This window comes from Pelophylax lessonae (assembly GCF_965119305.1).
Source record: "Pelophylax lessonae genome assembly, chromosome: 5".
NCBI classification, from domain to species: domain Eukaryota; kingdom Metazoa; phylum Chordata; class Amphibia; order Anura; family Ranidae; genus Pelophylax; species Pelophylax lessonae.
This window is the reverse complement of record NC_138772.1, coordinates 42,091,158-42,107,526: the sequence shown is the minus strand read 5'-3', so window position 1 is coordinate 42,107,526 and position 16,369 is coordinate 42,091,158. Positions and strand designations below refer to the sequence as shown.

The following is a 16,369-nucleotide window of genomic DNA, read 5'->3' as shown; positions in this document are numbered from 1 at the left end:
TGTCTGTGAATTTAATGGCAGTTGGCAACCCTGGTATGTGCTGTGTGGAGAGGAAGAGGGGAGGTTGTGGGGGGGGGGGGTGTAAATATTTTAATGTCTTTTCATGTGACAACGCTGAAGAAATGACACTTTGGGGGAGATTTACTAAAGCTGGAGAGTGCAAAATCTGGTGCAGTTCTACATAGAAACCAATCAGCTTCCAGGTTTTATTGTCAAAGCCTCATTGAACAAGCTGAAGTTAGAAGCTGATTGGTTAACATGCACAGCTGCACCAGATTCTGTGTGCACCAGTTTTATTAAATCTCCCCCTATGCTACAATGTATACAAATAACTGAACACACAGCCTTTAATGTCTAAACCGCTGGCAACAAAAGTGAAGTACACCCCTATGTGAAAATGTCCAAATTGGGCCCAGTGTCAATATTTTGTGTGGCCACCATTATTTTCCAGCACTGCCTTAACCCTCTTGGGCATGGAGTTCTCCAGAGCCTCCCAGGTTGCCACTGGAGTCCTCTTCCACTCCTCCATGATGACATCACAGAGCTGGTGGATGTTAGAGATCTTGTGCTCCTCCAACCTCCATTGGAGGATGCCCCACAGAGGCTCAGTATGGTTTAGGTCTGGAGACATGCTTGGCCAGTCCATCTCCCTTACCCTCGGCTTATTTAGCAAGGCAGTGGTCGTCTTATAGGTGTGTTTAGGGTCGTTATCATGTTGGAATACTGCTCTGCGGCCCAGTCTCCGAAAGGAGGGGCTCAATCTCTGCTTCAGTATGTCACAGTACATGTTGGCATTGATGGTTCCCTCAATGAACTGTAGCTCCCCAGTGGCGGCAGCACTCATGCAGGCCCAGACCATGACACTCCCACCACCATGCTTGAATGTAGGCAAGGCACACTTGTCTTTGTACTCCTCACCTGGTTGCCACACATTCTTGATACCATCTGAACCAAATAAGTTTATCTTGGTCTCATCAGACCACAGGACATGGTTCCAGTAATCCATGTCCTTAGTCTGCTTGTCTTCAGCAAACTGTTTGCAGGCTTTCTTGTGCATCATCTTTAGAAGAGGCTTTCTTCTGGGCGACAGCCATGTAGACCAATTTGATGCAGTGTGCGGCGTATGGTCTGAGCAATGACAGGCTGACCCCCCCACCCCTTCAACCTCTGCAGCAATGATGGCTGCATTTATGTGTCTCATTTCCCAAAGCCAACCTCTGGATATGACACTGAGCACGTGTACTCAACTTCTTTGGTCGACCATGGTGAGGCCTGTTCTGAGTGAAACCTGCCTGTTATACCGCTGTATGGTCTTGGCCACCGTGCTGCAGCTCAGTCTCAGGGTCTTGGCAATCTTCTTATAGTCTAGGCCATTTTTATGTAGAGCAACAATTCTTTTTTTCAGATCCTCAGAGAGTTCTTTGCCACGAGGTGCCATGTTGAACTTCCAGTGACCATTATGAGAGCGTGAGAGCGATAACACCAAATTTAAAGCGGAGTTCCACCCAAAAGTGGAACTTCCGCTTTAGGGAGTCCTGACCTCCCGACATGCCACATTTGGCATGTCATTTTTTTTGGGGGGGGGGAGCGGGTACCTAGTTTTGACAGGTACCCGCTCCCACTTCCGCTCGGAGCGCCGCGGCGCCCTGAGCGGAAGTTCTCCTCTCCCCCTCCCTCCCTGCAATCTTCTGGGACACGTCAGAGGTCCCAGAAGATTGCCGGCCAATCACGGCGTGCAGCGCGACTCGCGCATGCGCAGTGGGTACCCGGCTGTGAAGCCGCAAACTGTAACAGCCGGGTGCCCACAGCAGTGATGCCGGCGCCGAGGGAGAGGATCGAGGCTTCCAGCGGCCGCATCGCTGGACCGTTGGACAGGTGAGTAAATGGCTGGAACTCCGCTTTAACACACCTTCTCCCCATTCACACCCGAGACCTTGTAACACTAACAAGTCACATGACACCGGGGAGGGAAAATGGCTAATTGGGCCCAATTTGGACATTTTCACTTAGGGGTGTACTGACTTTTGTTGCCAGTGGTTTAGACATTAATGGCTGTGTGTTGAGTTATTTTGAGGGGACAGCAAATTTACACTGTTATACAAGCTGTACACTCACTACTTTACATTGTAGCAAAGTGTCATTTCTTCAGTGTTGTCACATGAAAAGATATAATAAAATACTGTATTTACAAAAATGTGGGGGGTGTACTCTTTTTTGTGAGATACTGTATATACTTACCTATTAGGCTGTTCCTGTCTGGTCATGTGATCTCCCTTGGTTGGCCTGCAGCAGCTGCAGGGGAGAGGGAAGAGCGCTCTACAGCTGATTGGTATTCTGGGAGAGGTGACATAACCTATAGATTCCCATGTCCCAGCCGCTGTTGGTGCTCCCTCTTCTCCCCTACAGCTGCCACTGGTTGACGCAAGGAGCGGGCTAAATAATAGGTAAGTATCTTTTTATACACAGGTTTGCCAGAATAGGTTTATTTGAGGGGGAGGGAACATTTTTAGTGCTACTTAGGTTTAAGCTGGAATTCTGCTTTAACCACTTTACCACCGGAGGATTTTGCTGTCTTACGTCTGGGCCACTTTTTGCGTTTCGGCGCTGTGCGACTTTAACTGACAATTGCGTGGTCGTGCGACGCCGTACCCAAACGAAATTCACGTCCTTTTTTTCTCACAAACAGAGCTTTCTTTTGGATGTATTTGATCACCTCTGCGATTTTTACTTTTTGCGCTATAAACAAAAAAAGAGCGTTTATTTTGAAAAAAAAACAATATTTTTTACATTTTTTTATATGAAATTCCCCCCCAAAAAAATGTAAAAATCAAATTTTTTTTAAAATTTTTGGCCAATTTGTTTTATGCTACATATGTTTGGTAAAAAAAAATCACAATAAGCGTATTTTGATTGGTTTGCGCAAAAGTTATTGCGTTTGCTAACAAAGGGAAAGATTTCTGTCATTTTTGGTGTTTTTTAACGCATAATAGCGGCGATCTGCGACTTTTTTTGCGGGACTGTGACATTGCGGCGGACAGAACGGACCCTTGACTGACATTTTTGACACTTTTGGGGGTAACAGTGACATTACTGCAGTAATCAGTGCATATTTATAGTTACTGTAAAAATTACACTGGCAGCGAAGGGGTTAATTTTATTGGAGAGGGAGGGGTTAATGTATGCCTGGTGCTTACTAACATGTGGGGGGGGAGGTGACTGAGTGACACAAGGACAGATCGCATGTTCAGCTATGCTGAACACTGCAATCTGTCACTCCTTGTCACTTAGGAGATCCGCCCGCTCGTGTAAACCGACGATCGGGGAAGAGCAGTCCCCTGGCCCGACTCCCGCTGTGACTGAAAACAGCGGGAGCGAGCCTCCGACGGTGCGCGAGCGCCACCCAGAAGGGGAGGAGTCCAGCGACGTAGTACTACGTCGCTGGACGATAACGATAGCAGCAATGTGAGCAGGCGGCAAGTGGTTAAATATGTGGTGTTCAGTGCAATGGTAATGACAGTCTACTGCCACCTCCAGAGGGAGGAGGAGCTGTAATGTCAAAACTGGGTGGGGTTTAACCACCTCCCATCCAGCGATGTACCGAGAGATAATTTTTTTCATCCGGCTATTCCCCATCCAAGTAAAAGTAATCCTAGTAGCTATGAGCTGCTGAATTGCTTTTACGTGCAGTGGAAGGGACCTCATCCCATCCCGCTGCCTTTACCGGGCTTGTCAAAGCGATTGGGGAGATTGGTAAGGATGTGACCGGCGGAATCTGGTTCCTGGGACTCAGAGGAACTGATGTTGTTTCTCCCACTGTGATGTCAGAAACCAGAAGCGACGAGGATTTTGTCATTTCCGGTTTCGGTTCTTTGTAGTTGTGCACCGAAATGAAAATTGTAGAGATGCACTGAAAGTTCGGCGGCCGAAACATATCAAGGAATGCATTAAGATAAAAAAATGTTTAGTGTTTACAACCAGTAAAACAGTGATCATACCAGTAGCCTTGCCGTTGCCCTTTAAACACATCACCGTGCACATTTGCTGTCACTCCTGTTACCATTTTGAAGCAGCAGATCGTTCTGTACCCATTTTTGTATTGTAAAACCAATTACAATGGTAAAAAAAAAAAAAAATCACAACGTGTAATTTCAAATTGCGGTTGAATAAAGAACGTTTATGTCCTGAAAAAAAATTAATATCAAAAGAGTTCAATTTATGCATTCATGTTTCATTTCTTTTATTGGATGTTAATACTTTCCAATTACCTTTCTGTTGTTTGTTGTTTTGTACTGGAGAGGAAAATAAATGCTTTTCAACCTCCAAGCGGAACCTGTTTTTTGTCTGATATGTGCCCTGGTTTTGTTTTCGGGGAAAAAAATGGTCTAATTTAAAGCCAAGCTTAGATATTAAAGCTGAACTCTGGGCCCAAAAATCCTACCAGGGTTCAAGTAGTTTTACATTTCGCTCCCTAATCCCCCCATCATTCAGGCTTTCTATTACTACCAGGATGAATTGCAGTTCCCGTTTTATTTCTGGCCTGCTTGGATGCGATTGCTTCCCGCACTGCATGGGTCACCTGCTTGTTTTAGTCTAGGGGCAGGGATCTCCAAACTATGGCCTTCCAGTTGTTGTGGAACTACATGTCCCATGAGGCATTGAAAACTCTGACATTCACAGACATGATTAGGCATAATGGAAATTGTAGTTCCTGAACAACTGGAGGGCCATAGTTTGGAGACCCCTGGTCTAGGGGATACGAAAACAGATATACTTACAGTGGGTATGGAAAGTATTCAGACCCCCTTAAATTTTTCACTCTTTGTTATATTGCAGCCATTTGCTAAAATCATTTAGGTTCATTCTTTTTCCTCATGAATGTACACATAGCACCCCATACTGACAGAAAAACACAGAATTGTTGACATTGTTGCAGATTTATTAAAAAAGAAAAACTGAAATATCACATGGTCCTAAGTATTCAGACCCTTTGCTCAGTATTTAGTAGAAGCCCCCTTTTGATCTAATACAGCTAGGAGTCTTTTTGGGAAAGATGAAACAAGTCTTTCACACCTGGATTTGGGGATCCTCTGCCATTCCTCCTTGCAGATCCTCTCCAGTTCTGTCAGGTTGGATGGTAAACGTTGATGGACAGCCATTTTTAGGTCTCTCCAGAGATGCTCAATTGGGTTTAAGTCAGGGCTCTGGCTGGGCCATTCAAGAACAGTCACGGAGTTGTTGTGAAGCCACTCCTTCGTTATTTTAGCTGTGTGCTTAGGGTCATTGTCTTGTTGGAAGGTAAATCTTCGGCCCAGTCTGAGGTCCAGAGCACTCTGGAGAAGGTTTTTGTCCAGGATATCCCTGTACTTGGCCGCATTCATCTTTCCCTCGATTGCAACCAGTCGTCCTGTCCCTGCAGCTGAAAAACACCCCACAGCATGATGCTGCCACCACCATGCTTCACTGTTGGGACTGTATTGGACAGGTGATGAGGAGTGCCTGGTTTTCTCCACACATACCGCTTAGAATTAAGGCCAAAAAGTTCTATTTTGGTCTCATCAGACCAGAGAATCTTATTTCTCACCATCTTGGAGTCCTTCAGGTGTTTTTTTTAGCAAACTCCATGCGGGCTTTCATGTGTCTTACACTGAGGAGAGGCTTCCGTCGGGCCACTCTGCCATAAAGCCCCGACTGGTGGAGGGCTGCAGTGATGGTTGACTTTCTACAACTTTCTCCCATCTCCTGACTGCATCTCTGGAGCTCAGCCACAGTGATCTTTGGGTTCTTCTTTACCTCTCTCACCAAGGCTCTTCTCCCCCGATAGCTCAGTTTGGCCGGAAGGCCAGCTCTAGGAAGGGTTCTGGTTGTCCCAAACGTCTTCCATTTGAGGATTATGGAGGCCACTGTGCTCTTAGGAACCTTAAGTGCAGCAGAAATCTTTTTGTAACCTTGGCCAGATCTGTGCCTTGCCACAATTCTGTCTCTGAGCTCTTCAGGCAGTTCCTTTGACCTCATGATTCTCATTTGCTCTGACATGCATTGTGATCTGGAAGGTCTTATATAGACAGGTGTGTGGCTTTACTAATCAAGTCCAATCAGTATAATCAAACACAGCTGTTCTCAAATGAAGGTGTAGAACCATCTCAAGGATGATCAGAAGAAATGGAAAGCACCTGAGTTAAATATATGAGTGTCACAGCAAAGGGTCTGAATACTTAGGACCATGTGATATTTCAGTTTTTCTTTTTTAATAAATCTGCAACAATGTCAACAATTCTGTGTTTTTCTGTCAGTATGGGGTGCTATGTGTACATTCATGAGGAAGAAGAATGAACTTAAATGATTTTAGCAAATGGCTGCAATATAACAAAGAGTGAAAAATTTAAGGGGGTCTGAATACTTTCCGTACCCACTGTACCTAATCCTCCCCACACATGACGGTCCCTATAGTCTCTACCCCCCCTTCGCGGGTTACAAATAGGCGTTGATTTCCTAAAACCCGGAGAGTACAAAATCTGGTGCAGCTCTGCATAGAAACCAATCCAGTTTTTTTTTTGTCAAAGCTTTTTAGAACAATCAGCTTCTAACTTCCAATCAGCTTCTAACTTAAGTTAGAAGCTGATTGGCTACCATGCACAGCTGCATTAGGTTTTGCGCTCTCCAAATTTAGTAAATCAACCCCATTGTGTATTTGATGTGGTGTTATTTTTGTAAAATGCTGGGCAATAACGCTTATGTCTCTTTCTTCTAGGCTGTTATGGTGTAGATGGGGAAAGTGACTCCATTATGAGTTCGGCCTCGGAGAACTCCACTGAGCCCTGGTTTTGTGATGCTTGTAAGTGCGGAATGACCCCCAGCTGTGAGCTCTGTCCCAACCAAGATGGTATCTTTAAAGAGACCGATGCTGGACGGTAAGATGGTCAATTATGGCACTCCGCTTTACTCCTATGAAGTGTGATCTCCCTTCTCTGAAGCAGAGCATAGCTAGAGTATTTTCAGATTAAGGGTTATTGTGACAATAAGCATAGTGGCAACCAAAGCCACTGAGTAAGGGAGGTACTTGGTTTACGAAGAGCAAAGTACAGGTTCACTTTAACCACTTCCAGCTCAAGCCAATTCTGAAATTTCTTGCCTGTAAAAATCATCTATTTTTGCTAGAAAATTACTTAGAACCCCAAAACATTATATATATATATATTTTTTTTTATTAGAGACCCTAAGGAATAAAATGGTGGTCGTTGCAATTTTTTTTATTTCACATGGTATTTGCGCAGCAGTTAGCAAATGCGATTTGTTTTGGTAAAAAAAACACTTTCAAGAATTAAAAAATAACACTACCCCAATTTTTTGTATAATGTGAAAGATGATGTTACGCCGAGTAAATAGATACCTAACATGTCACACTTTAAAATTGAATTGAGCGCACTCGTGGAATTCTGCCAAACTTCGGTACTTAAAAATCTCCATAGGCAACATTTTAAAAATGTTTACAGGTTACCAGCTTAGAGTTACAGAGGAGGTATTGGGCTAGATTCAGAATAATTGCTCTTGTTCTTATGTTTTTGGCGATACCGCACATGTGTGGTTTGAACGCCATTAACATATGCGGGCGAGACCTTACGTATGTGTTCACTTCTGCGTGCGAGCACGATGGGATAGGGGTGCTTTGAATTTTTTTTTCCCTTTTTATTATTTTTTTTTTTTTTCTTTTAATTTTTACACTTTACCTTTTAATTTTAAATTTTTGATCACTTTTATTCCTATTAAAGGAATGTAAACATCCATTGTTATACGAATAGAACATAACAGGTCCTCTTTACAGAGAGATCGGTTTTCTATAAGTTCCCACATTTCTTTTCTAGGCTGGCAAGCCTGAGATGAAAAAAAAAAAATTGATTTCAGGCTTTCCAGCTTAAAAGAAATGGCAGTGTTTACATCTGCTGGTGCCGGAAGTGACGTTATGACGTCACTTCCGGCCTCTGAAGGTCATAGAGATGGCCGGGGACCACGGCCAGCTCTATGGTAGCCACCATCGGATTCATTCCCCGAATCCCAGATCACACAGGAGAACCCGAGGAAGCACCAGGGGACAGCAGGAAGGAGGGGGATGAGGTGTTACCTCCCGCCGCCTGTAAAAGCAATCAAGATGGCTTTTACATGTGAGGGATTTGCTAGTTAAAAAAAAAAGACGTGGATGATGCCTGTAGCTGCAGGCATCATTCAGAATGATATCTCCACTCAAAGTCCAGGACGTCATATGACGTCCTACTGGCGGGAAGTGGTTAAAGGGTTAGTTCCCCTTTACCAGTAAAATTGGCTATGCAAGTAAGAAGCGCCTTTAAATAAAAACAAACTGTGCAGCTTTGACCAAAGTTAAATATAAATTGGGTGAGGGGGTGCTATACTCAAGTGAATAATACAATCCTAAGTGATATTTAACTGTGATGTTCAGTAAATGTTGTATTATAAATGTTCTATTATAAATGTTGTATTATAAATGTATTATAAATGTTGAATTAGTGTTTTATACACATTTGGGGTTAGCAGATTTACAAAATATTTAGTCTAGAATATATACATGTGTGTTGATTGGCGCAAGGTTTATTTGTTATTTCTTATTTTTGACCAAAGTTAAATAATGCCCTTGCTATTAGGCTCCGTTCACATCTAGGCGTTTTGGGGCGTTTTTGGGGAGTTTTTCTGCTCTAGGATCAGCTCTCAAAACGCCCAACAAGACAAATCCTATTCATTTCAATGGCCCCTGTTCACATCTGAGCGTTTTGACGCTGTAAGCAAAACGCCCAACGCTCAAAAAAGTACATGAGCTTCTTTTTGGGCAGATTACAGGCGTTTTCCATTGGTATCTATTCAATCAAAAAACGCCTGCACAAAAAACGCCTGTAAATCGCGGTAAAAATCGCGGTAAAATTGCGGTTAAAAAACGTGCGAAAACGCTACGCTCAGGTGTGAATGTAGCCTTAGGTTTAGGCCATTATGTACCTCCTGAAGTCTGGCTGAAAAACTCAGAGATAGCATCATCCTGTCCTACCTTGCTTCTAGGATGGTGCCAAGACACTGCCAGTCCATTTAAACCCCTTTGCATGTGCTCTCTCCTCCCCTGACACAGTAACTCTGATCTAAGTGATGCTTTGATGGAGGAGTTAGTGGACTACACTTGTAGGGTTTTAAGATGAGATAAAATATGGGTTTATAGATTTGCAAATCATTGCATTCTGTTTTTATGTAGATTTTACGCAGCGTCTTAACTTTATTTGGAATTGGGGTTGTAAAAAAAAATGTTAAGGAAGCACCTTTCCAATTATCTATTGCTCCTGGCTGGAGTTCAGCTTAAGGTTCCGTTTACATCTAGCTGTCCCATTTTGTGGGCGGAATCGCTGCGATTCTGCCCCCGATCCCGAATCGTCTGGACGTGTTTGTGATCTCATCACTTCCAATAGTGATCCCCGTCACTTCCAATATGATCCCCGTCACTTCCAATATGATCCCTGTCACTTCCAATATGATCCCTGTCACTTCCAATATGATCCCTGTCACTTCCAATATGATCCCCGTCACTTCCAATATGATCCCTGTCACTTCCAATATGATCCCTGTCACTTCCAATATGATCCCTGTCACTTCCAATACTGATCCCCGTCACTTCCAATATGATCCCCGTCACTTCCAATATGATCCCCGTCACTTCCAATATGATCCCTGTCACTTCCAATATGATCCCTGTCACTTCCAATATGATCCCTGTCACTTCCAATACTGATCCCCGTCACTTCCAATATGATCCCCGTCACTTCCAATATGATCCCTGTCACTTCCAATATGATCCCTGTCACTTCCAATATGATCCCCGTCACTTCCAATACTGATCCCCGTCACTTCCAATACTGATCCCCGTCACTTCCAATATGATCCCCGTCACTTCCAATATGATCCCTGTCACTTCCAATATGATCCCCGTCACTTCCAATATGATCCCCGCCACTTCCAATATGATCCCCGTCACTTCCAATATGATCCCCGTCACTTCCAATATGATCCCCGTCACTTCCAATACTGATCCCCGTCACTTCCAATATGATCCCCGTCACTTCCAATACTGATCCCCGTCACTTCCAATATGATCCCCGTCACTTCCAATATGATCCCCGTCACTTCCAATATGATCCCCGTCACTTCCAATATGATCCCCGTCACTTCCAATATGATCCCCGTCACTTCCAATATGATCCCTGTCACTTCCAATATGATCCCTGTCACTTCCAAAATGATCCCCGTTCACTTCCAATAGCACCTTGATTGCGGAACGATTTTGCCGCGATTGTTCCCCGACGAATTGTGTAAAGTGTTGGAACTTCTTTTGGACGACAGGCGTCCCGCAAATGTTTTTTGCCTGATTTTGCTGTGATTCATTAGGGGGCAATCGCGGCAAAATCACACCACGATCGGAGTGCCAGAGGACAGGGATTGCAAGCACATCCCACGATTTGCAGTGATTCGGGATGCCTAGATGAAAACGGAGCCTCAACTATATGACAATCAGTAGTGCCAGTGCTGTCATACATTGATTACCTTCCTAGCAGTATAGTCTTATACTGTGTTAGCCATTTATCAATGCAGAAAGATTGGTGTTGCTCAGGTCTTTTGGCTAAGATCAAGAGTAATATATTGTATGTTCTTATAAGTGTCCTATCATCATTATGGCTTTTTGGATGGAATGGCAGCCTGTATGGTATCCTTCTGGTATAACATGGGTCCTAAGAGATCTTCCCTATGGGAACAGAATCCAAAGCGCCCACTGGTTGGGGTGTGGGTCAGGAGTAATCCCAATAGGCATGTATTGATTGGTTTGCGCAAAAGTTATGGCATCTTAAAACTATGGGATATCTTTCTTTATTTTTACTAGTAATGGCGGCTATCAGCGACTTTTAGCAGGACTGCCATATTGCGGCAGACATTGGGACACTAACTGACACTTTTTGGGGACCAGTGACACTAATACAGTGATCAGTGCTATACATATACACTGTCACTGTTTTATTAACACTGGCTGGGAAGGGGTTAAACATCTAGGGTTAACTGTGTGCCTAACCAGTGTTTGTTTGTACTGTGGGGGTGCTTTTACTAGGGGAAGAGATGGAATTCCAAATTATATCCCTTCTCTCCTGTCAGAACGGCGATATTTATTGAGAGTTCTGCATGAACAACAAACAATAAAGGTTACAACAGCAACCAGAATCAGACTGTGCCTCCTAAGGCTCTATTCACACCTGAGCGTATCGTTTTCAGGCGTTTTGTAGGGTGTTTTTCATGTGTTTTTGGGGCGTTTTTCAGGTGTTTTTGGGAAGTTTTTCAGTTGTTTTTTCAGGCGTTTTTCCAGATGTTTTTTTGGGCGTTTTTCAGACGTTATTTTCTTTTGCAGGTGTTTGGAGGCAGGCATTGACATCTAACAAAAACCCCTGAAATCTGCCAAAAAAAGAAGCTCATGTACTTTTTTGAGCTTCAGCCATTTTACTTCAGGCGACAAAACGCTTATATGTGAACAGGGGCTATTGAAAATAATGGGATTTTGCTTGTTGGGTGTTTTGAGACTTCAGAGATAAGCATTTTACGAGATAAAAAAGGCTCCGGTGTGAACAGGGCCTTAGTCTCATGTGTAAAGTATACATAAGTGGAAAATCAGCTGTAGCATATAAATCTTACACATAGCAGAGATATAACATACATCAGATCACTGAGTCATACGGGAAAGAAAAATATCAGCAATATAGACTAGTCTCCTGAGCCTAAGGAAGTCAGGGTAAGAGGGCTTGATATCCATCTATTCCATAATTTACGAAAAACAAGAGGTCGCTTTCATAGCTCAAAGGTGAGCTTATATAGAGGTAAGCTACCCTGTTTCCCCGAAAGTAAGACATCCCCCGAAAATAAGACCTACTTACTGTTTTTCCTCTCGCTGAAATATAAGGCATCCCCCCGAAAATAAGACCTCCCTGATAATAAGGCCTCCCGCGGACCGTAGCGGCGGGCGCCGCCACGCAACTCACTGTTGGCCGCAGCGCAGCCGGAGCAGACAGGAAGTGCGAGGTCTCTTTTAATCAGAGAGCCTGTGCCGCCGCCAGATCAAACTGCCGCCTGCTGCTCGCTCTGCCCTGAAGGAGTCTGGCTGACTCACAATTAGACAGTGAGTCGCGCGGGGCAGGAGTCGGGCACATTGTGTGGACACACAGGGGTGACTGAGGTAGGGGGGAAATGTCTGATAAAGGGGTGGGGTGGATGTCTGTTGAAGGTGTCCACTGGCACAGGGGTGGGGGGAGTGGGATCACTTAAAATGACACAGGAGGATGAGAGGGGGCAATCAAAATGACACAGGAGGATGTAATTTGCTGGTTTGTGATGACAGCTACTACCGTACCGTATACAGGTAAAACATTTCCTTTTTGTTTGTTCAACAATAAATGTGTACCGTATTCTTCTTCATGGAAAAATAAGACATCCCCTGAAAATAAGACCTAACGCATCTTTGGGAGCAAAAATTAATATAAGACACTGTCTTATTTTACGGGGAAACAGGGTATTAATATTCAATTGAAGCCAGGTGGTTACAGTGGGCTCCAGGGTCCCATTCCAGCTCAGGAGAATAGTCTTTCTGGCGAAAAAATATAAGATACGTAATAGTCGTTTAGTGTATGTAGAAACAGATATTTCATCAAAGATACCTAACAAACAATTTTTAGGATGTAGAATATTAGGGACACCCAGGACAGTAGGTAAAAATGAATCAACTGCGGACCAGAATGAAAAACTTACGGGCAGGACCAGAACAATGAATGAAGTCAGCCTCAGCTCCACAACCTGAAAAGCACTCCAGTGTGGAGCGCAATCCCATCTTACACATTCGATAAGGGGTGAGATGACTATGATAATATATCTTTATTTGCATAACTCTATCTCTAGAGCAGGGCTTCCCAAACTTTTTTGGGCCGAGACCCACGTCTGAATACAGTTATTTTTCGGGACCCACTTGCAGATTACTACTGCTTTAGGCCTGGTTCACATGTATGCGGGTTGGCGGCCCACATTTGCACAGGCATAGCAGCCCATTGATTCAAATTTTGAATGGGCTTCTATGCCCTCGTTTTCTGCTGAAAAAAGGTGCATGCAGAATTTAAAATAATGCACTGGCCTTAAAATCCATCCTGCTTTTGCACCATGTGACTTGCACTGGCAAGCTTTCTGTTTTCTTATATACGTGGGCCCAGCATTTAAAAACACAGTTTACGTGTGCAGGAACTGCAGGTAAGTCGCATGGTGCAAAAGCAGGATGGATTTCACGCCCACTGCATTTTTTTAAATTCTGCATGCACCTTTTTTCAGCAGAAAATGCAGGCTTAGAAGCCCATTTGAATCAATGGGCTGCTATGCCTGTGCAAATGTGGGTCGCCAACCAGGCCTAAAATAAGCCATCAAGCAGTGTCTGACCCACTTGGTGACTGGTCCTGGCGCTCAGCTCCGATGCGATGCACTGCACTCTGATAACGGCTGCACTCAGTCCGACTCCTACCCCGAGGCGCCGCCTCCTGTTCAGAACAGTGCGCACGGCAAGGGGCGGGGTCGGAGCGTCAGTGGAGCTCAAGGCCCCGCCTGCCTGCTCGTAACACAGTGCGCTGCCGATGCCTGGGCAGCTCTGACCGCTCTAAATCCGCCAGCGACCCACTCAAATGCAGCTCATGACCCACCAGTTGGTCGTGACCCACAGTTTGGGAACTCCTGCTCTAGAGGCTATGACTGAGCTTTTATAAGTGTCCACAAATTCAGTCCAATCATCATCAGTGAATTTAATTTTCTAAAGTAGCCCAGGGGGCCTGTGCCGCTGCAAACCTCGGATTAGAATCAACCATTAATGCAGAGTAATATTGAGAGATCAGTTTGGTATTATTTGAGTTTCTGAGTATCTTCTCTAGAGGGGCCATCCGCAGTGGAAGCAAGAGTGGCCCTGGTAGTCTCACCTTTGATTGCGGCTTGGTGTAAACTTGTGGATTCCTGTAGCAATCTTCACGCTGAAAACAGAAGCGAGTTATCAAGTTAAAACTTTCCTCTTATAACCCCAGATTTATCTGTAGAGTGACTTTTTGATCTAGTTACCCTCAGTAGAAAACATTGCTCCTTGCAGGCCCATTGTCTTGTTTGCATGTCACCAGGCAGCATTTTTTATGACAGCAGAAGTCACGGATTCCGTTCCTCTATTGCTGTCTGATTTAACATCTGTCATCCTCGCCGTAAGTAAAATAGATGAGAAAGTAAAAAGGGGGATTATTCTTCTCTGATTACCCAATTTGTCTTAATTACAAGATTTTGGACCGCGTGCCACCAAAACAAGCGAGAGAGGAACAGCTGAAATCGCATCTGCGCTCAGATTTGGAAGACGCTTCCCGTTTTCCTCATTTAAGAAAGTCACGAGCTGCAGTTTTTCTCAGAGGCGGCCAAAACAAAAGGAAGAGAACTCTGGGCCACGTTATAAGCTGCAGAAGCAGATGTGGGAACCTGTGTTGGGTCCATCGAAAGTTTACTAAACTTACTTTTAAACTGTTCTACGTGCAATTATCCGTAATCTCCGTTTTATAAAAAGTGAATAACTAAAAGCAAAACTTTCTTTTTGGTTTTAGACAGACTGGGGAGCGATAAGTACACCTGTCAGTTTTTATTGCTGTCTCTGTTAGGGAGATTTGTCTTGTTTACGGATGTTATCGAAAGTGAAAGAAAACAAAATCCCAAATTTGGGGTTGTCCCCAGAAAGGGGAAATCTTCCAATGGGGACACTAGTTCTGATGACCCCGGTGACAACCTAGGATTTCCCTCTCTTTGAGGGGATTTCCTCTCGGTTCTTGTTTGGTACAGGAAGTTGAGGGAATCCCCCAATGGGAGACAGCAAAAAGAAAAAAAAACATACAGGAGTTATAACCCTCCCTTACTTTATCCACAATTCAAAAAAAAACAAAAAAAAAACACAATAGTTATGTTTTAACTGCTTCCCGTCCACCATATGTATGTATGTATGTATATATATATATATATATATATATAGACACAAAGTATTGGGATGCCTGCCTTTACACACACATGAACTTTAATGGCATCCCAGTCTTAGTCCGTAGGTTTCAATATTGAGTTGGTCCACCCTTTGCAGCTATAACAGATTCAAGTCTTTTAGGAAGGCTGACCACAAGGTTTAGGAGTGTGTCTATGGGAATGTTTGACCATTCTTCCAGAAGCGCATTTGTGAGGTCAGGCACGGATGTTGGAGAGAAGGCCTGGTTCGCAGTCTCCACTCTAATTCATCCCAAAGGTGTTCTATCGGGTTGAGGGCAGGACTTAGCGCAGGCCAGTCAAGTTCTTCCACCCCAAACTCACTCATCCATGTCTTATTGGACCTTGCTTTGTGCACTGGTGCGCAGTCATGTTGGAACAGGAAGGGGCCATCCCCAAACTGTTCCCACAAAGTTTGGAGCATGAAATTGTACAAAATATCTTGGTATGCTGACGGTTTAAGAGTTCCCTTCACTGGAACTAAGGGGCCAAGCTCAATCCCTGAAAAACAACCCCACACCATAATCCCCCTCCACCAAATGATTTGGATTAGTGATCGACCGATATCGGTTTTTCGTTGCCGATACCGATATTTTGGCCATTGCATATTGGTATCGGCCGATATTGGCCGATATATTCATGCATTTAAAAAAAATATATATATTTTTATCACTTGACAGGTACTCTTGTGGAGGGATCTGGGGGTCTAAAACTCCTCCTCTGCACTTAAAAGCATTCAAAACGCCAAGTTTGGCTGTTTTGAATGCTGTCATTTTTTTTAATCTAGTGCTGAGTACATGACATCACTTCCGGGTTTTTACATGGAGACCCGATCAGAGCACAATGTGACTTTGATCGGGTTTTCGGCTGCTGTGCAGGCTGGTTGCCCGGGTCTCCCGGTGGGACGGGAGACCCGGGTGAGCCGCGGAAGTCGGCGAGAGGGGGGGGGACGTCCCCTCCGACTCCTTGTATTGACAGCCGAGCGGCTTCTCAGCCGCATCTGTTGTCATTACAAGATAGCCGACCATCGGCTATGGACGCCGGTTCTGGGGTGATGCCTCTAGCTGCAGGGATCTCTCCAGTACAGCACTTTCCAAAATATCTGCAATATCGGTAATCTTGGTGGGCGATTCCGATATATCGGGGAAAGTGCATATTGGCCCTCGATATATCAGCTTTGCTGATAATCTGTTGATCACTAATTTGGATACTATTGAGTTTTATCATAGGGTTGGTCACCTTTGTTCTAGCGGCTTCACAGATATTTTGC

At 44.3% G+C, this 16,369-nt stretch overlaps 1 protein-coding gene across 1 annotated transcript in view; it reads left to right on the top strand.

Annotated features, from left to right (window-relative positions):
- Positions 1 to 16,369, top strand: part of PHF14 (PHD finger protein 14) — a gene marked incomplete at its 5' end in the record, with an annotated part of 389,174 nt that overhangs the window by 55,026 nt on the left and 317,779 nt on the right. The window contains one exon of the mRNA XM_082258885.1: positions 6,749 to 6,908. Within this exon, the coding sequence (XP_082115011.1) occupies positions 6,749 to 6,908 (160 nt within the window). The remainder of the gene's footprint in view (positions 1 to 6,748; positions 6,909 to 16,369) is intronic.